Source organism: Amblyomma americanum, chromosome 8 (assembly GCF_052857255.1).
Source record: "Amblyomma americanum isolate KBUSLIRL-KWMA chromosome 8, ASM5285725v1, whole genome shotgun sequence".
Lineage (NCBI taxonomy): Eukaryota > Metazoa > Arthropoda > Arachnida > Ixodida > Ixodidae > Amblyomma > Amblyomma americanum.
The window spans coordinates 34,514,415-34,535,703 of record NC_135504.1 but is presented as its reverse complement, the minus strand read 5'-3'; the positions used below and the strand labels follow the sequence as shown (position 1 = coordinate 34,535,703).

The 21,289-nt window shown below is 46.7% G+C and overlaps 2 protein-coding genes across 2 annotated transcripts; one reads left to right on the top strand and one right to left on the bottom strand.

Moving 5' to 3' along the window:
• Positions 1–4,629, bottom strand: LOC144100201 (uncharacterized). Its single transcript, XM_077633215.1, has 3 exons — positions 4,203–4,629; positions 2,905–3,137; positions 1–1,476 (listed from the first exon to the last, which is right to left on the bottom strand). The coding sequence occupies exons 2-3, from the start codon at positions 3,131–3,133 to the stop codon at positions 1,364–1,366; spliced, it is 342 nt and encodes a 113-aa protein (XP_077489341.1). The 5' UTR covers positions 3,134–3,137; positions 4,203–4,629; the 3' UTR covers positions 1–1,363.
• Positions 4,630–15,087: 10,458 nt separating this feature from the next.
• On the top strand, positions 15,088–19,479 carry lwr (ubiquitin conjugating enzyme lesswright). The gene is made up of 5 exons (XM_077634412.1): positions 15,088–15,225; positions 15,709–15,784; positions 16,343–16,426; positions 16,944–17,206; positions 19,255–19,479. The coding sequence occupies exons 2-5, from the start codon at positions 15,719–15,721 to the stop codon at positions 19,319–19,321; spliced, it is 480 nt and encodes a 159-aa protein (XP_077490538.1). The 5' UTR covers positions 15,088–15,225; positions 15,709–15,718; the 3' UTR covers positions 19,322–19,479.
• Positions 19,480–21,289: the final 1,810 nt, after the last annotated feature.

Here is a 21,289-nt window from a genome sequence, read left to right as displayed (position 1 = left end):
CGCTCTGCGCATGCGCGCCTCTTCACCGCCAGATCCACTGGACGAAAATGAAACCGCCTGCTCCTAATGCGCATGCGTAGTTCATGTTAGTGACGGGCGCATGCGACAGATGGCGACAGTGGTCAAGCACACATGCTTGCCACTTCGCAGGTGCAGCTGGCTCCGCGTGGAACGATCGCGTCCGCGTCTCCCACGTGGGTTTGTTTTCAATCAGTAGCGGAAGAATTTTCGCCACTCCCGAGAGGGAGCCGCATCTTGTGTATAAAAAAGGATTTTCACAAGAGAGGCGTCAATGACGAATCGTAACCACTGTGTTAAAAAAACAGAGCCGAGCGATGCCTATCTCTAGGAATCGGGATGGCAAAAGAGGAGTGATAATGTCGTTTATTTTGTCACTAAATTGGTAAAACACAACTCCGCACTGCTTGAACCACAGGTACATCTGTACTGCTGAATAGAACGCAGAGCACAAAAAAAAACATGAAATCGCAGTCACGCTAGTCATCCTTCCGAAAGCCACGTTTGTCTTTCTTCCATTTTCAGTGGCTACACTTCTTCAGACTATTTGGTGTAGCGCGAAACCTTCTGTCGATGCTATGAAATAACAGATGTGTTAATGTGAGACTTGCGAACGTGTCTGTATGAATGAAATAGCACGCTTAGCAAATAATGCCCACTTTATAAACACCTTCACCTCCACTGCACTATCAAGTCAGTATCTGTAAATTTGAAACGACTCGGTTGGTTTCTTTCAATGCTTAATGCCGACAATGTCTATGCACCTAAAGGAGCTCCCGATGTTAGCTTTTGACTTATCAAGAGCATGAAGTGTGGGATCGGAATGAACGGACGTGAGAACACTGTCGACTGGCCTTTCTGTCAGACTGTGAGATTGAAGCATTCTCCCAACGAAGACTTCAGAATGCTTCTTTCGTTAGTTCACTGTTGCTTAATTGAACCGTGCTTGATTTCTCGGCTTCTCTCTGCTTGTGTGGACTCGACGACACCCATGGCGGCTACTCTCCACTGCAAGATGGTTTTACGCATATACGCCTTCTCTCAGCTGCACTGACGAAGTAGGCACAAACTGTCCCACAGTCACCTAAAGGACTGCCGGTGTTTGAAGCTGCCAGTGTGCTTGTGCTTCTTCGCCCGCCAAAGGGAGAGACGCGAAACAGACATGCGCGATGCACTGCAGCGCGTCCAGGACACGCCAACATACAAGAAGCTCCCTCGGCCACAATCTGAGGGGGACCGGAGTCCAAGTTCCAAGGGGCGTTGCTTGTCGGTACTTTTGCCGAGACGCATAAAGGCCTACAATGCTGCCATGGATGTGTCGAAGTCCTCAGCGAAGATGGCCACGTCAGGCGGTCGGCGTAGCGGCAGGCTCTGGTACGCTGCTCGGCTCGTCCGCGCTGTCCACGGTGTCGCTGCCAGGAGAAGGCAGCTGGCCTAGGCCGTCTTCTTCTCCTCCCCCTGCAATACGGTGCGACAAGATCAAGCTTGGTTGTACGAGCGTCAGAAGATTGATTGAATTATGATGTACCAATAGCTGGACATTACACAGTGCGGAGGAATCCGAATTCATTTCGGCCCCCTGGCGTTATTTGACGTGCATAGAAATCTCAATAACAGAACATAATCGCACTTCACCTGCATTAAATTTCTGGGCCACTCTCCTTCACTACCTGTTCACTGTTTTGAAGGCTGAGTGCCTTCTACTTCACCACCTGTTCACTGTTTCGAAAGCTGAGGGCCTTTAATCACTACACCTCGATTTATACGTAGACATGGACACCGGCCGTTCCAATAATTGTTTCCCCTTTCTCTCTGTCTACTTTCAAATGCAGCATTCGCTACTGAGTAGAGTCAATGAAAGCTTTGGAAAAACCTTTCCACTGACTCTAACTGCTCAGTTTTAACCAGCGACCTCATGCTCAGTAGCGCGACGCTGTAGGCATTGAGCCACTGCTGCGATGTACAGTTTTTGCCGCCCAGCTGGATGAGGTTTCAGCACAAAAGCAGAAAATTGCTACGAGAAGTTCTCGAATTATACTTATGTAGCAATACGCGTTAGGCTACCACAGGAGCTCGCTAAGCGTGGCCTTCATTTTTTAACCAAATAAAAATTTTGAAGCGATGGCAAGTATTTCAGCAGTATGTTTTCACAGCGGGAACTGGAGTAGCATCCAGGTTAACAACCAGGCATACCTCTCTTGTACTCATTGAAATCTCTAGACCACACTCTCTCTCTCCTCCACTGCGGAATGGTTGAAGAAGGTCGTCATTCCAAGAAGGTACAATTATGTACAAGTCACTTAACCACTTACCTTCCATTTCCTCACAAAAACTGCCAAAAACATCGAAAGTATTAAAGCATTGAAATCGGTCGCACAAGCGTCAAGCTTTATAACTAACTCTGATGTCAAAGTTCTGCGAAATACGCTTCTAAAGCGTCCAGAAGTGACCTCACAATTTTGATTCTTTGTTTTATTATTCCGTAAATTCCTACCTCGCGTAGACTATAACTGACATACAATCGACTTTAGATAACTCGAACTCGATTAGGACACTGCGTTAATGGCGAGATGCGATACCGGTGCACGCATGGAGGAAGGAAAACTCAGGAGTTGCCCTCGCTATCTGAGCTGCACGCCAGAAAGTGTGCCGGAAGTCACGCGCTTTCGCAAGGACTACATGGAGTGTTTTGCCGACGGCGGGGCCAATAGTAAAGCTGGGCGCAGCGGCGTCGTCTGCTGCATTGTCTGCTGCGCATGCGCGCTGAAGCGGCGGCCAAGTAGGGGGGTAGAGAAGTGGGGAGCCGGCTTTAAAAAAATGTGACGTAACCACCTCCCCTCTCCTGAGTTCTTTCATTCCTCCATGGGTGCAGGTGAGGGTACTCACCACTTGAGAGCAGCAGCGAAGCGTGCTCCTCTTCACAGTACCGGGGCCTGTTGCATGTGTAGTAGCACTTGCGTCGCGTGCAGCTGTCCAGGAAGCAGACGTAGTAACAGTCGCGTCCAGCTCCACCGCCGGGCCTTCCCTGGGGAGGGTAGTCTTGCGCCGACGACAGGACAGCGACCAGGGCCAGCGTCAGCAACACGGCCGCGGCGATGTGAAACCTCGAAGCCATGTTCCTATGCGTGCAGCAAATTAGAGGTCACTGCGGTCGCTCCCATCAGACATCGCAAGAGCGCAATTAATGGCTACCACGTTGACCATACCCAGATTTATTTGATAAGATTAGTACACGGCCCTCTCCCCACATCACGCAAGTGCCCCAGTCCATTGTCAACATGGGTCACAATGACCTGCACAGGCCGCATTCCGGAGAACGGCCAACGAACACAACCCGTCTCAAACACGAGTTGTGACAAATAGTGTACTCGTCCGTCCCACAGTTGGGAGAACATGGCATTCGTGCTACTGCTCTGACTAAACGGAGCGCCAGCAGACACTTCGCGCTCCTGCACCGTACTGACCTCGGTGGTCGCCAGCGTCAAGGTCGAAAGAAAACGCACTGGCGGGTTTATCCAGTCAATTCCCATTAAGTAAGGAATGAGACAACACGGTGGATAGCTCCTAGCAGAGGTCTTCCTCTTTACATGCTGGCACTGAATCTTCGAAATCGTTCAGACGAGCAAATCGCCGCTGGATCCCATGATCCCGACTGCGTTGTGAATCGCCGTTAAAGGAAGAAAACACTTCCTGCTACGACATCGGACTGAAGGTGAAGTGAAGCTTTCGGAGCACAGTTCCTCGAAGCTTTTAATATTTCTGACAGCTGGTGGCATACATTGACGTCGCCTTCGGCGCGTGCTGGGAGGACCGTTTGTTCTCTTTCATATCCCTGATCGTTAGGCTAAGCGGCCAAACGCAGTGCTCCGGTTAAAGTAATCTATATGCCTAGAAGTTCGCAGTCTAAGCCTAGAAGCCTGAACTGCTCACAACCTTCTTATATCGCTTGACTCTACTGAAACGAAACCAACCGTGTTTACCCGCGGTTAGCTCGTTCAGTTCGTCACTGTTCGGCAAGTGATGTATAGTCCTTGTGTTTTCATCTGGCGGGCATGCTGAGGCAGGGACGTTTTTAGATCCCGCGGAAGAACTTGCAACATTTGAGGACATGCAGGAACAGTGCAACGGGGACTCCATCCCATGACTACGCGAGTGGACATAGCTGGACACGGCCGCGTGCTCACCTGTGTGTTGTTCCGAGCTCCTTGACGGCGACGTCCGGATACGCGGGGCTATAAATAGGCTGTGTGTGGTCGTCCCCCTCCGCCTTTCCATTCTGGCGACCAGTCTTCAGCCTCCCCAGACAAAAAAGGGGGAGCGGCCTTAGCAGTACCGCCGGAAGAGACGCGAGACGTACATCGGCGAGGGTCACCCTGGCAGTAGGACCAGAGCTGTCGCCCGTGGTAAGCGTGACCCCTCCGCGCTATCGGGCAGGCTGGCTCCTGGCTCGTCGGGGAAGAAGACCGGTTAGCCGGGCTAAGGCCGCTGCCCCGTGGAAAAGGGTTCTTGCGCCGACACTGATGCTGCGCTTGGTAATGGAAACTTTCTCCTCCGGCGGTAGTGGACCCAGAGCGGATGGAGCTATCTGGTGTCCGCTTGGAGATTTACGTCTGTGGGCCGATCGTGAATTACTAGGATAGCCGCTGCCTCGTTGCCGGTGGTGTCACCGGTATCGTCCGAGGGGAAAGTGTGGCAGCGCTTAGGCGAGGACGTGATTTTAGCCACGATGAATTTAGCCACGTCGTTTTGCGTTCCTTACGTCAGCGTAAGGGTAAAACTTCACTGTAATGAAATGGACCGCAATGAAATCGCTGTTATAACGAAAACCGCGCTTTAAACTGCAAGACTGTAAAAACCTGCATGGTTTGAGGGACTGCACGATGTCAACTGTTACGGAGCGGTGGCTGGTACAACGGAGATACTCTTTTTTTAATTTGGTTTTGGGGAAAGTAAATGGCTCAGTATCTGTCTGTAGTATGGAGCCCTAAACAGAATTACTTAAAAAACAATTAGAAAGAGTTCAGAGGTGTGCCGTACTCTTTATTTGCTGCCGATATCGAAGGACAGACTCAGCTGCAGATATGCTCTCTTTCTGTAACCTGGATTTATTAGAAACATATAGACAAAAAAATCGGCTGAAGCTATTATTCCAGATGCTCCAAGGACAGATAAGTATTCGGATGGAAACATAAATACAAGCACCATTCAAACGGAGTTCTAGAACAAATCATAGTCGGATAATTCAGCCGTACTGCGCCCATAGTGAAATTTTCAGACATTCCTTCTTCCCCCATGTAATTGAAATGTGGAATGACTTGCAGATAAATGTTGTGGAACAGAGTGATCTGCATAAATTCGAAAATTCTCTGGATAACCATTTGCTTGAAAGTGCCATTTGATGCTTGACCGAATGCACCGCTTTATGCTGATGTATTCAGTGCTTGTGAATAATGCTGTTTTTTATGAAGTTTTCATGCCCTCTCTGTAAGGGCCCTCGCACGAGGGTTAACGGTACGGTTAAATAAATAAAAATAAATATATCGTTGGACACCTGAACCGCGCCGTAAGGGAAGGGATAAAGGAGGGAGTGAGTAGAACTCGGCCCGTTGATTCTGGATATTTGCATTTAATGAAAATAAGATCGGTTCATTTATATGATTCCCAGTAATAGACCTCTTGCCCTGGATGTGCATCTGCATGCCGTTGTGCTCTCTACCGGTCGCTGTCGTCGCACGATCGATATAGATCTGCGTGATTCCAGGCGAGGGCTTGAAATTGCTGATTATTTTAAGCATGAAATGTTTTAGTTGCCATCGTCGGCAAATTCAGGCAAAAATGGTTCGGAAACTGCAGCGAAGCTGAAGCCGATGTTTGACCCGATCTTGAATGCGAGCATAGAGCCGGATTTGTCCGAAAACTCCGAACTTTTTCCATACAAATGACACCTAGCAAAAGAAAGTTCAGCCCTGAGCGGGCTTCGAACCATCTCCGGAGCAAAGAGAGCAGCTTCGCTTCCAGATACATTAGATAGGCCATCACCGCAGCATCTGGGAAACTGGCTGTTGTTGTTGTTGTTGTTGTTGTTGTTGTTGTTGTTGTTGTTGTTGTTGTTGTTGTTGTTGTTGTTGTTGTTGTTGTTGTTGTTGTTGTTGTTGTTGTTGTTGTTGTTGTTGTTGTTGTTGTTGTTGTTGTTGTTGTTGTTGTTGTTGTTGTTGTTGTTGTTGTTGTTGTTGTTGTTGTTGTTGTTGACGACCTCTGGAGGAATGGCACATACCCACAGTTGGAGCGGAAACAAGATTGACGTGGGTGATATTTTGTTGCAATGGATAAAATTCTGACAATTATAACCGTATCAAAGGAATCTCCCAGACGCAATGCTGTAATTATGAAGATAATCGCACACTAGTTTTAGGACATATACCCTGGCGCTCGCCCTAAATTAGAGAAGAGAAGGACCGGAATAGAAAGTGGAAGCCCTAATCGAGCGAGGGGAATCCCCATGTTGTCTCTCCTACTACTCCTGTAATTCGTCATCTTCATCATCTGTCATCCGGTAGTTTTGCACTAAACAATTAAGAGAAGCGCCAGACATATTTTTTGTCGTCTATTTTGTCGCGTAGGACTAACAACGTTTATGACTCCAGATGTCATGAGAAAAGATTGCGAACATTTACTTCACTTTAAACAAGGACTAAAGTCGTATTATGAACAGACAAAACTAAAGAACAAAGACTGCATTCAATGTGTCGAGAAACTACACAGCAGCACAGGCAACTAGTACCTTATAAAATAAACTTGCTGGTCAACATCACTCGCGTTACGCAGACGTAGCAAACGCTCGTCTTGCACGCAGACGTGCTCGTAAATGCCCGCACCTTTATCATTCTGACCCCGATTGGTTGAAAAATGGTGACGATTGCGAATAATCAAACGAGGAACAGCATTCTGCTGCGCCTTGATTGCGCACCTAGCCTATAGCTGTTGTCGTTGAGAGCCGAAGCTTGGCCTCAAATTAAATCGTTTAAATTAAATAACCATAATAATTAAACGTCATGTGGGATGTCACGTGGTACGCCACCAGATACCTGCCGAATGAAAACGTCGAACGATTACAATGTTTGAGTTAGCTGAAGAAGTGACATACTGCGTGAATTTGTGTTCGTTGCAAACATTAATTTATGTTCCAAGGAAAAAGACATGCAAAGGCAGAGCCGACGATTGGGATGATTGCATCACAAAGAACTCGATCGCAAACAGGTTACAGATCGGGAGGACGTTATCTTATCAGTAATGTTGCGTAATGGCAGACTGAAAGCATTCGAATCACTGGTTAATAATTGAACACTGCTTATGTACAGTTGCATACGACAGACGAAAACCAGGTTTTCAGCAATTATGATGTATGTATCAACTTCGCGATCATCTATGACTCGCCTTTGAGATATTCCCGGTGTTTACATTTGGCTTTATTTTTATGTCTCGTTAATCCCGCCAGTCGATGCACCACTACAACGCTAACACCCCTTTAACGTGTATCTGAAAACGAAAGTGCAAGTCGCTATAATGTAGCGTTTTTCAATTGCCCGCGCAACTTTCTATTTCTTTAAACTTCGCGGTTCGTTACACTTCCCTGTCCAGGGCGTTATCAAGATCTCCCGCACATTCCAATGGGCAACCTAAAGTATTCAATGCGTGCAGCTGTCTTGAGTATGGATGTTTTCTGTCCTGTCACGTAGGCCACCTCCGACTTGCAGTCTGCGCTATGTTCACTTTCTCTTGTCAGAATAATTGACTCCGTGCGGGGAAATATATTGCTCCATGATATCAGGATCAGACCAGAAAAGCAGTGCTGCTACAGAAATAAACATATTCAGTCTTTATTTTTTCCCTTTTCTTTTTCGATGCACCGTATCCTGTCAGAATATGTGCTGTCAGAATATATTTTTGATTCCTCTTATCTGAATCTCTCTGGAAGGACATCTCCAGTCCGGCCGTGCTCCAGCGTATTCGTGGTCACTGCTTCCATGCAACTTCCACTGTTAATTGGGTGCATTTTTCAATCATATTTGCGATCTCAATCTTTAATTGACAGCTAAAAAAATAGAGGCGGCCTTTCCGTGCTGTTCTGATTCGTATGTCTTTGTAGTATCAGTTGTTTGCATTCCTTTCTTTACACGTAGCACCCTTAAATTTATCGCGATTCCATTACTGCATTAAATATAAAAGCTGAACAATATGCCTTATTTACATGTTCATAAACAAACTTGTTTGTTTTTTAGTTGTACAATCAAGGACGTACGTCTCACGGAATGAGCGTTATGTGCACAGGGTGTTCGATCAAAGATGTGACACAATTTTTAAAAATATGCTTTTTGAGTTAGAAGAGCGTTTTTTTTCGGCATGGCATTGTAAGCGGTATACTACATCAGAATAGGGCTAAAACGTACTAACTAGCTGGCCGGTCGACTAATACTGAATAGTTAACGTTTTAACTATTACTGTTAGGCTCCTTAATTATTGAGAGGCGTGCAGCCCAACGTAAGTAATATCCGTATCAGTTTTCAGAATTCGAAAACGTGGTTACCTCGGCGCTGTGGCCCAACAAATTTTGCCTACATCACGCCAGAATGCATGCGCTTTCGAGAAGCTTGTAGGCAAAGCAAACCCTCCAGGGCACGTAACTCATAAACAGCCAACGTACGATGGGCTACACACCTCTCAATAATTATAATGAGCCTCTCATTTATAGAGAAAATGTTAACTATTCAATATTAGTTAATGATGATTATTATGGTTGATTGTGGATTTTTATGGCGCAATGGCATCTCTGGCCAAATAGCGCCATGGCACAAGGTATTTTCGACTGCTCAAGGTAGTCAAAATCGCAAGCATTTTTCCAAGCATTTCCCCCCAGATAAGCCGAGTACCAGACCAGGGGAAAGCTTGTGCCCATTGTATCGCCGGTGTGTACCCGGCGCCACTTTGGGATCAAACCCCGCACCTCCCGCGGGGTTCGATCCAGTAGTTAACCATCCTGCTAGTTAGCACGTCTTGGCTGTACCCTGGCCTATACTATACCACTGACAGAGTTATGCCGAAGAAAGGCGCTTTTCTAACTCAAAAAGCCTATTTTTAAAAATTGTGTAAAATATCTTTGGTGAAACACCATGTATACGCGGCAGGCAATATGAAGCGCTAACTTTAGGTTATAGTTTACTCTCGACAGATGAAAACCATTCCAAAAAGGAATCAGTTCGTTGCTTTCAATATCCGAAGTGGTTTGCAGCCGTGAGTTTCCTCAAACTCTTCTTTGTTGCTTGAAATTCCGAGTAATAAATAATTGCCAGCAGCAGTCTTACCGCGTTTTTCGAAAATCAGACATTCATTTTCGAAGTGGATATGACATCTCAAATACTTTGATCCAAGTATCTATAAGCAACAGATATCTCGCAAGAAAATCGAAACAAAAAGAAAGTCAGTCCGGCAGGCAAACTAAGCGGCTGTGCTTAAGAAGAGGCAGGTTGGTTCTGTATACTGATTAGAAAGAATTGAGCACAAACTTGAGAACATCAAGCGACGAGAGATTATGAACATCGTGTCCTACCCCGTACACTGTGTGTATAGTTACACATCGTGTCCTGTCCGTCGTGAGATAAAACGCGATCTGCAGATCAGTGCTAGTTCGCCAACTCGTCTCAGTGCGAAGACCACGCAAGCCGTCACGTTCTTGTCCAATTAAATTAAATTCAATTCGTTTACTTTCCAGAGTGGTACAAACCCAAACTCTGAACGGCCCCTGGACTAAAAGTTGCACTAAGCAACTTGACGACGGCCCAGGGGCCACCTTACAAGACAGCAGTCGACGCAGATTATTAAACAAAAGAAAAAAACCGCACTCATCAATCAAAGGTCACATTGAAATTATATGGGCTATAAAGCAGGTCTCAAAAGCGCATATATACAGGAAACAAACAGTGAGACAAAAAGAAAAAAAATCATGAGATGATATGGAAGCACGCGGTCAAAGGACAATTAGTCAGTTTAAAACCAAGGCAAAATACTTCAAATCAGGGTGACACGTAAGAGTTCAGTTGAGGTTACAGAAATAATTTTTGCATTCTTTTTTAGGTGGAAAAAATTCCTTTGGATATTTGTTTAGAAGTGACGGAACATTATGCTTTAATGACTGAAACTTGTTTTGGGTGCGGAAATAGGGAACTAGCCAGTGTGGAGGGGTTTCTAGTGAATACATCTGTTGTTCGCTGTTGTAATGTTGCGACAGTTTTAAGAAAATTTGTAGATTCAATACCTAGCTGTCAATTGAAGGTTTGCATCTGCTGCTTTCATCATTCGCTATGTTAAGATTTGTTTTAAGTCGAACAAGCGTCATATCCGGACCGACGCTTTTGCAGGCGTCTTGTGTGCAGCGATTGCACGGTACCGCACGCGTGTGGGCTGCATCCATCCATTAGGGCTTCTTATATATAGCCAGTATACCTACCTTGGCAGCGTCGTATATGACCAACTTCCCCGAGCTGACACACCCGGGGAAATCCGCCTTACTCATTCCGTTGCTTCCTCCTCCAACCACTTTCTCCTCGCCCTTTTCACCGATACTCCTTGCCCGGCCGATATACAGGGCGTTCCACCTAAGACCTTACACAATTTTTAAAAACGGGCTTTTTTGGGCGTGCATACTACTTCTCCCCCTATCCTCTCTTCCTGTCCCCTCACCTCTTTCATTTCATTTCTCCATTCTGCCTGCTATCCTTTATATCCGCTTCCCCCTGCTCAGGTGCTTCAGTATCGATGGCAGATGCCGGGGTTAGTAAAAATCTTATCCTTCCTTTTTATTACTATTTTAATAAATCACTTACTACTACTACTTAGAAGAGCGCTTTTATCGGCATACCATTGTCAGCGGTGCAGTACATCCGAAAACAGCTGTGTAACTATAGCAGTCTAGTTAACTAATACTGAATAGTTGCAGAAATTCTGCGGTACTCGCGTGAGGCTGATCTCGATAGAATCATGGTAAGCAGCTTTGTCACGACTAAATAGTGTTTTAGTTTCGGCTCTGCAAGGCCTTGAACTCAGCTGTTACGCTGCTGTCTGTATTGTTCTTAACAAAAATTGGAGGACGCTTAAGCTTCGTCTTTTAAGAGAGAGACGCGACAGCGTGTCGCAGCGTTGCCCAGGGGTACACGGAACGCCACCGCTCGTTCGGCGCGACGCGTGGCCCGTTGGACAATTTAAGGACGCCCGTCTCGCATATCTCGGCGGACACCCGAAACGGGCCGTAAGGGAAGGAAAATGAAATGAACAATTGCTTTTAAGGAAAGGAAATTACGCCTGTCACATTTCTCGCTGGACACCCGGATCGCGCCGTAAGGGAAGGAAATATCGATCGATCAATTATTCGATAGATCAATCAATCGATCATCCAATCAATCAATCAATCAATTCATCCATCCATCCGTATATCCTTAACACTGTCGCGTTAAAATCCCTTCCATTGCAGCGCGGTTCAGGTGTCTACCGAGATGCGCCATTTTTCGCTCACGACCAAAGACGCCGACGACACCGGCTTTTCTGCGACACGAGCTCCTTAACGCTGTCGCGTTAAAAGCCCATGTAAGTGAAGCTTTCTGAGCTTAGAACGCTTGAGTTCAGCAGAAAGCCAGAAAGAATATTTTGACATTCTGCGTTTATTTCGCGGAATAACGCGATCCATCGCCTCCTCGGCGAAGTTCGCCAATCGGGTGATTGCTACTGCGTCGTCCTTGAGTGGGGCGACAAGAATGAACAGCCGGGTTGTAAAGAAACAGTGAACGTCCAGATTTATCGCTCGGTGTCATTCATACCCGAAGGTGTAAAGCGGTTAGCGCACACAGAGGGCAAGGGAAAGGCGCGTGGCACCGCAGTGTCCAGATAACTTGCAGGCCACTATCTGTAATGATACAGCTACATCGATTGAGAAGTCTGGTACGGTGAGCATTGCTGCGCGTATAATCATAGTCCTAAGAAATTCCCCTTGGCATAATCGGGGAGAGGATCTGGAAATATAAGCACGGGCCTTGGAAGAAAAAAAGAACCACAAAAAGGAACAATTCCGCACATCAGCTGGCACGAGAGGATTACAAACGTGATACAGTGCGGCTACTAATATTTGTTAGTAGCACACCCAAGGCGTTGCCGCATGGGTTAGCAGGCAAGTCTGCGCAGGCTGGAGGCCCTGGGGAACCTGCGCTGCCAAGTTGGCACTGCAACTGTTCCATTCGGTGACTCAAAAGTGCTTTTGTCAACCGCTTGGGCCGCTGCAAACGCGAGAACACATTCTGCGCGATTAGATACCCGCATTTGGCTGACAGCATTCATTGCCTAGCTTCTCTCGGCGTAGCCCAGATAGCTGACGCACGGCACGTGCGCCTTCTGTCTGTCTGTTGCTGCCAGGAAGAAAGGAAAGTGCACAGGCCTGCTCACTGGCTCAAGAAGAGCCACAATCGCTACCACGTGCAGATAGAAGGAGAGTTGAAAGATGGGATAGAAAGACAGGATAGTAAAGACGCGTCAAAGACAAGGCCGATCCCGGAGGTAGTGCAATACCGGGCCAACTGGTGGCGGGAGTGAAGCATCCCTCAAACTCTCTGCCACATTTCCAAAAATAAGTCCAATTGGACCCGTAACAGATACTCTACGGTGTCCGGACATTCGCTTGCACAACTCTCCGAAGGCTTGCGCCTTCGACAGAGCGCGGAGGCTCACGCCAATAAGCGCCTGAAGGTGGCGCGGAAAAGTACTAAGAGTACTAGCCAAAACTGCTTGCTCTTCTCGCTAAGCAGTGTGTTTGGCGCTGCAATCGGCACCGAAAACGTCAGCACAAGTTCCCGTAATAAACAAATGAGTAGCCTTTGCAGACAAAATGAGCGTCATTTGAGGACAAGCACTCATCCTTCCACCAACGACCAGGCACATTAAAGTCGCCAAAAGCTGCGACGTGGTAGCGCTCCGGATCAAGGCCATCGCCGAGGCTCGAGGACACGCTCTAAGGCATCAGCACCAAGAGATGGTCTTAGATAGTATAAGCCGACAAAAAAGTTTGTTGTGCCTTCTAGATTAACTTCAGTCCAGAAGCACCCTCGACATCTTCAATGACTCACACGCGGCTTGCTCAGAAATTCTTTGCCCAGCCTCGGAGGATGCCACGGCCACGGCAATCCAAGGCATCCTCCGCAGGCATGAATAGGCAGGTAATGAGGTCGAAATCGTTTGGACACCGGGCATACTGTTATGCCCGGGGGCAATATGGTGGCACATGCCGCTGCTGCTATCGCAGGTAGGACGATAAATTTTACATTACCCCCACCCACCGTGCCCCCACCGCTCAGGGCAGGTCCGTATGACCTTAGGCTACCATGCACTACGCCCGTGCGTCTCTCTGTATTTCAAGTCGTTCCCGCACCAAATAACTTACTCCGCCGGTCCTCTTTTCGTGCAAGACCTGTCTTACACGTTCCCAAGAGGTCTTCATCAAGAAGGTTAAATTTATGCTTGACTCGGCATATACCCCATATACCCTGGCGAAATGACGACGGCCTGACATCACCGCGGTAACGTGCTCGCACTGCGGGCTCCACTGCCGCGCGGACCTTACCCAGTTACACTGGCAATGTACTGAACTTGAAACCGGGAGAATGGACATACCCGCCGCGGTGGCTCAGTGGTTAGAGCGCTCGACTACTGATTCGGAGTTCCCGGGTTCGAACCCGACTGCGGCGGCTGCGTTTTTATGGAGGCAAAACGCTGAGGCGCCCGTGTGCTGTGCGATGTCAGTGCACGATAGAGATACGCAGGTGGTCGAAATTATTACGGAGCACTCCACAACGGCACCTCTTTCTTCCTTTCTTCTTTCACTCCATCCTTTATCCCTTCCCTTACGACGCGGTTCAGGTGTACAACGATGTATCTGACACATACTGCGCCATTTCCTTTCCCCAAAAACCAATTAATATTATTATTATTAGAATGGACATACCGTCCCTCTAGTACACACGTGCATTACAGTACCGCGCTGCTCACAGATACCGGCAAACAGCTCCCTATTTGCTGCATATGGCAGCCAAAGCGGCCTGATCACAGCGGTTTAGGGGTGCCGACTAAAGCCCTTCAAATCGGGTCCAACCATGGACACTACACTGAGTGGGATCTCGAGTGTAACTAACCTTCTATCACCGTTTCCCACCACAGTGGCCTTCTGCCTTCCTCTCAGGATAAGACTTTCAATTAATCAGTCGTTTACGCTTGCCCTCACTGGACTGTATCGATAGGGTACTGCGCTCTGATCACAGAGACCGCTCTAACCGATGATGGAAAAGACCAAGAAAGCGAAATATATATGTGTCGCCACTGCCGGGCCTATTTCGCAAGTATATTGCGTGTGTTGATAACGTTTTTTTTAGCGCAATCCCAGGAACTAGGCTACATCGCCATTCACCCCAAAGCATTAGCAACCAGTCCTGTGAAGTTTATACCGAGCGGCGGAAAATTTTTTAAGTTCAATTTCCTCAGACATAAATGCGTCTTCTGTTAAAAAAACCCAGACAAGCCAGAGAATTCATTTTACTGAAGACGATTGGCTGGCGTTTCACCGCGAGCATAGCCATTTTTTTTTTAACTATTCCGCACACATATTTGGATAAATGACAGGGACCGACTAAGGTATGCACGGGAGTTCACGCGAGGTTATTGAAACCAAAACCAGAACTGCCTTGAAACTGCAAGAAGCGCTCGCAGTGCCAAAAGCAATGTGCGTGCTACCACAACTTTTTACTCATTTTTTTAAACATAAATTAATTAATTGCGGTAAATAAAAATTATGGTAACGGTTGCGTTTTTTTAATCGTTGCAGTGCCTCCAGTAACTTTGATCGACCGCAGCGCTCCTAGGTGGCAACTTGTACAGCAGCCACACTTCGTTTCTTTGCAAGCTTCTACTCTTTGCCTGGCTGTGGCGCTACGAACGGGAGAGTCACTAGGGTGCCTCGATGCCAGCGCCGCCTGGCCTTTGGCATCGAGACCCCGTAGACGCCCTAGAGATTCTCCGTTTCATTGCTGACCTACCGCTGTCCAACTCTGCATTTTCGTGCCCGCACATCTAGGCGAGCTGGAGCGTTCGCCGCGCGAGTTGCGTTGAAGTGTTCCTTTTCTGGTACGTAGCGCCATTCTTACTGCAATGGATTTTCGGTTTTCATTCATCTAATGTTGTAGTATTTACTGAAAATTGTTTTCTTCTTCTAAGTTCATAGTTGTGCACTTTATTTACATGCTTGCCGACGGGTCACCAGCTAGGGTTAACGTGTCTGTCAGCGCCAAACTTGCAAAAACGTGGTTTGAATCAGTCATACGAGTGGCATACGAAGCGAGGTGCGTTTCTTCGGTCATTTTGGATTCCCCTGCATCTAAGAGCGAGTAGTGTTGAAGTTTCTACGACGGTTTGGTCGATGGCGGGTAAAGCAGCAGGTCGTCCAAGGCTTTCAAACGAGAGCCTTGCACAACGAGCTAGCTAACCCACCGGCGTGAATGGGCCTTCAAACCAATGCGTTGACTAGCGGGCTGAAAAAGCGGGCGTTTTTGTGGGTTTAGGCTTGCGTCGCCGGCTCTTGACGCTCGCTGCGGTTTGCTGCTTTCACAGAGGAACAGCGATGTCTGGAATCGCGATCGCTCGACTCTCGGAAGAACGAAAAGCTTGGAGGAAGGACCACCCGTTTGTAAGTAGCCACAGCAATGCCGCCTTTTAGGTTTTGGACTGCTTGCATGCTCGCCGGCGAAGTGATTTGCAGAGCTTCAGTAGAACAGCAGTTAAAACACACGAGCACAGCTAGCAAACGTTAGCCAGCCCCGTTATGAACTGTGCGCTGGAATTCTCTGAATTTGTTTTCCACGGGTCTTCAGTGCGTGGGGTGCACCTGCCCCTAAGCACTTCATGCGGGAAACGGAACGTTGGTGATGGTTTCAGCGTACAATCAACGTGTGTTGAAGGGACTCGGCGCTGACGCTCCCAAAAAAGCATGTTGCGCCGCCTGGCGAGACAGTTCTCAAAACTTTCGGGACGGCAAGCAGACGGTGCCCGTCAGCTTTTTGCATCACGTGCGCGCTTGTCATTTGCAGGTTTTAAAGCTGCTGACTTGTCGAAAACCACAGGAACTTTTATCTTTCCGCCACAGGCATCAGCTGGCGTCGACGTGAGCTTGTAGTGCATGACAGGCTCAAATATTTGTATTGCCTTGACTATATTCTCTTATTTGCAACTTTTTTTCTTCTTTCAGGGTTTTGTGGCGCGACCTACGAAGAATGTAGATGGAACATTAAACCTGCTCAACTGGGAGTGTGCCATCCCTGGAAAACAGGGGGTGAGTGAAGGGCACTTCTCCCTTCTGCTTTGCCACTAGCTGTGTTGAAGCTGGTTTAACCATAACTGTCTTCAAGCTGTCATGCCTGCAGCGTTGGCATGGTTTGTAGGAGAGCAGTGTTTCCATCTCTTCCGTATCCTTGCTTTCTGATGCAACATTTTTCGAATGGTAGTGGCCGATGCCACGACTCTGCACTTTCTCTGCGTAGCTTCCACATACAGTAGGTACAATGTATGGAGATATGAGGACGAATGGCCGAGGCCAGTTTAGTGGAAATGGCAGGGAGATTGGTCAGTCTTCCTTTTATGCCTGTAGGAAGACTGCCTTGCAGACCATAACATCTTTGTAGAGGAGGATGCAGCAGTGCCTATTTTCTTTATGAGAATGAACGAACATTCACAAAGTTCGCCAACTACATAGACTGTGTCGCTGTCGCCCAGGGGGCCACTAAACGACAGTGGGCCTGAGCAGGCAGTCGTGCACGTATACACAAACTTGGCACCATTGTGAACTGCAGACGCCTTGGGAAGGTGGCCTGTACAAGCTGCGCATGGTGTTCAAGGACGACTACCCCTCGACGCCACCCAAGTGTAAATTTGAGCCTCCCCTGTTCCACCCCAATGTGTACCCTTCGGGAACGGTGTGCCTGTCCCTGCTAGACGAGGAGAAGGACTGGAGACCAGCGATCACCATCAAGCAGATCCTGCTGGGTGTTCAGGACCTCCTGAACGAACCCAATGTCAAGGACCCAGCCCAGGCTGAGGCTTACACTATTTACTGGTAGGTGGAGCCACCTTATATGTGTGTGCTTGTGCATTTGATGTCCTCGGAGTTGGAAGGGGTGGTTTGTTCTCACAAAGTGCTGCGTCTCTCAAATGCACACATTGTGGTTACTGACTAGGTGTTTCTTCTATGTACACAAACAAGTGTGCACAGCAGGAGTAGACTATTGACAATTATGGGTGATTGTGTGTATCGCAGTGTAGGTCGGCCAAGTGTCAGGTATGGCCTGATACCCCTGTCACACGGGCATGTGTAAGGCCTTAGGAATTAAGGTCCTTTGCCCCAAAGGCGGCCGTCAGCGGCCTTAAAGTTGCTTAAAGGAGCAACCCAGACGGCAGCGCCAGCTAGCGAGCTCAAAGAATAAAAAATTGACGCAATATTTAGTTTTGAAAACGTAAAAAAAATATCTAATTTATCTTATTTAATGGTTAATTTTGCATTACAGTGCACTTAACTGGATGCCTTAAGACATCTACACTGCTAAGAAAGGATTTGAACGCATTTCAGCAGCCGCATCGACACACACGTGCTTGCGCTTCTCGCTTTGCTGTTTTTTCTTCGTTTGCTCTTCATGGCAATTACACAATTTGTCCTAGGGAAGCTTGCGAAACCTTTTTGTGCTTGCATTTGAAATGGTAAAGTAATTGGCAATTAAAGCTGCAATGGCACTCTGGGTTCTCAACACTGCAGCACGGGGTAGGGCACATAATGACTTCATAGTGTTGAGGTAATACATTTCCAAGGCAGGAACGCATGCTCGAAAGAAACCAAGCGCCATCGATGGTAAAGCTTGCAGAGTGTTAGTTGGTGGCATTCGACTTGGTATGAAAATGGATGGGCGAAAGCACCAGAAGTTTGAGATCTCCCTTTACGTCGTCAATAGAGTTTCTTCACACAACACAGAGCTGTGAGAAGCCTGCACATCATCATAACTTCAGTCGGCAATTACATCACTGTTCTAAATGCTAGCGCAGAATAAAAACTTTGTATGCTTTTATCTACAAGCTTTGTACATTTGAATCCTTGACTCTTGGCATTCTTCGTGACCGTGTTTCGATGGAAGCAAAACCCAAAATGCGCCAGTATGCTGTGTGATGTCGGCACACATTGAAGGTCTCCAGATGGTTAAAATTAACCCCTAGCCCTCTTCGGGATGTTAAAGCTCACATTTTACAATTTTTCATCAAGCCACCATGGTGGCTGTGGTTATGGCGCTCGGCTGCTAACCCGAAAAACACGGGCTCGATCTCTGCCACGGCAGTCGAATTTCGATGGAGACCAAATTCAAGAGGACCGTGTGCTTTGCAATGACAGTGCACGTTTAAGAACCCTAGGTGGTCGAAATTGTCCGGAGCCCTTCACTACAGTGTCACCTCATAGCCTGAGTCAATTTGGGACGCTAAGCCCCCATGAATAAAACTAATTTTTCATCTAACAAAAAAAAGCTAAAAAACCTAGAGGTGTGGGAATTACAATTTTTTATACAAGTCGGATGCGAATATGAAAAAAAAAGGTTTCGAATATCGAATATATTTTCAGTGTGAAAAGGTAGTCTAGAAAATGATAACAGGCAATTGCTGTTCTTCTTTTCTTCTTTGAAAATAGTGTGTGATCTTTGCAAATGAAATAAAACGAGACTGACTCAGCACCATATAAAGAAACATGCAAATGTATGCTGCTTGATTAGACTGCATGATGATATCCAACCTGTAATGTGATCAGGCAAAATGAAATCCATAAAATGACACGTGACTGGCAACCTGAGAAGTTTGTTTTGAAAGCATTTTATAAACCTGTCTCTGCCTGTCTCTCACGGCCCCTTTTCATTTGTTCTTAAATCAGTTTGGGGTTCTCAAACACAGTCATGTTTTAAGTTTTGTCTTTGTGTGGCAAAGTTGTGTGCTGCATTCTGCACTTAACCACTGAGGAGCTTTGCGTGGTTGTTTTGAAATTTCCCGCTCATCCAAGCTGGGAAAGGGGGATGACCTTTTTTCGTGTTGCAAGGACTGAGTAACCCACTCAACGCATGCTGCATTCTGTCGTAGCCAAAACGCCCTGGAGTACGAGAAGCGCATTCGAGCACAAGCGAAACAAATGGCATCTGCAGAGTAACACGCGAATCGTCCCTGCTACCCCAAACAGCCATAGCCTTGCTGGCTGCCTCGTGGATCATCACACAGCACAACTTCGCCACAGTTTCTGGCTACATCTATTGGCGTCGTTCTCTTCTTTAAGTTGTAAATAAAGTCACTTTTTACTACACACTTGTATCCATGTGAGAATGTGTGGTGCCTCCGATTGTGGGACGTTACTTGTCAATGTCATAGTGCAGTCCAGTTGCGACGAAGAGGCCACGGATAATATTGTTATAACTAGCCATTGTGTTATCGGACTCACAAAGATGGAAAAGTGACATCTGGCATTGATTACAAGGCTGTTAAGTCTGATTACCTGCTACTATATTTATGTGAACTTGCAGTGAAAGCTCAGAGTAATCTGAAACCAGTGGCTGCAATCCAGAGCAGGCTTATGTGCATTGCAAGGGTTTCTGCAAGGAAACCCGTATCCTTCCTTCCTTAAGGGGGGAAGCTGGTCTTAGAAAAATTTTTATTAATGTAGTCACAATTATGAAATCTTCAAGGAATTATGTATTTTTGCATGCCGATTCCAAATATGGAAATCAATTTAAAGTACAAAAAGTCCTTGTGCACTTAATGCAATATGTTATGCAACTTTTTGTAACAGATCCTGCAACGCGTTCTTTTTCCCAGTGGCAAAGTACAGTGGAATCTTGTCAATTCAAGATAATCTTTTTGGTCCATGCAACACCTGATGTAGTATTAAAAAGACCGTTTCAGTTCGAGCTCCACAAAATTTGAACAATTTTTTGGTCCCCTCAGAGTCCAAATTATCAAAAGCAAACTGTGTACAAAAACAATCAAGTTGAAAGTCTGAACACAGTAGACCAGCCCAAATTTGGAAATGACCTTGTCTCATTGTTTGCTTACAGTGCAAGGCATTGCAATGTGAAAGTGTCTGCGAGACTGCTTTAAATCAGTATTTTTAGGATGATAGTGTCCGCACACAGAATTCTGTGCGAGGTGGCCAACATCTACACGTAAGGCTGCGTTCGTGAAATTTGCTTACTTGTTCAAATATACAATTATTAAAATAGCCTCACACACCATTCCATTGATTTTGCAGAGTTAGCAAAAAAAGAAAAGAAAAGCATACGCAAAATCTCATAGGCAAGTTTCAATCCAAGGTATGGGTAAAAACTGCACTCGTTGCACTCTGACTTTTAGTGGTGACTGATTGCATGCCCGAGAAACAATGCTTCAATGTGCCTCGACTGGACAACGAACTTGACACCAAAAACACAAACAGAAAGGACCACAAATTGTGCTACAAGTGCCGTTTTTCCATTCCGATTCCAGTTTCATTCCACATTAAGTGCTTCCGTGCTAGCTTGCAGATAACATAAACACAACTAAGAAAATCGGCTGATCGACGACATGTGCAAAAGGTAAGATAAGAGGGAGGGCAGAGAAGAAGCCTTTCCAAACCTACCTGCACCCAAAGGACAATGAGCAGAAAATGGGGAACGTCCCTCACGTTCACAGCTGACACATTGACAGCAACTGCTCCCCCAAGCATCGGAATGATGCCACCAAAAACCACGCCTCCCAAGAGGCCGCCATGACATGCAACCTTTTGGTGCACACAAGGAAGACACTGTACCATTTGGTTAGCTGCCACTGGCCAAGCGGAATGTCATCATTTCATTATAATTTTAGTTACAACATTTATTTTTACCTTATTTAAGTGACACCATGTGCAGGAATGTTAACAACAGATTAAGGAGCCATTTCAAGGAAAATATTAACTGGGTCCCCCCAAAAAAAAATTGGTGCAGGGACTTTTCAGCTGGAAGTACTGAGCCAAGTTCGGACCAGTTAGCTTACTGGAGAAATGTCAAAGACAATCATTTGCCATGACGTCACGATAATAGTGACAGTAAGCAGTTGGGTGCGGACAATGCAGTACAGATGCACAGAGTTAAATTCAGCTTGCAGTAAG

Bases quoted from the DNA above. Each gene is read 5' to 3' on its own strand.
- lwr (XM_077634412.1), top strand. From the start codon at position 15,719: ATGTCTGGAATCGCGATCGCTCGACTCTCGGAAGAACGAAAAGCTTGG. The intron at 15,785-16,342 runs GTAAGTAGCCAC...TTCTTCTTTCAG, and splicing joins GGAGGAAGGACCACCCGTTT to GGTTTTGTGGCGCGACCTAC. The intron at 16,427-16,943 runs GTGAGTGAAGGG...TGTGAACTGCAG, and splicing joins CCATCCCTGGAAAACAGGGG to ACGCCTTGGGAAGGTGGCCT.
- LOC144100201 (XM_077633215.1), bottom strand. From the start codon at position 3,133: ATGGCTTCGAGGTTTCACATCGCCGCGGCCGTGTTGCTGACGCTGGCC. The intron at 1,477-2,904 runs GTGAGTACCCTC...ACCGTATTGCAG, and splicing joins TTCGCTGCTGCTCTCAAGTG to GGGGAGGAGAAGAAGACGGC.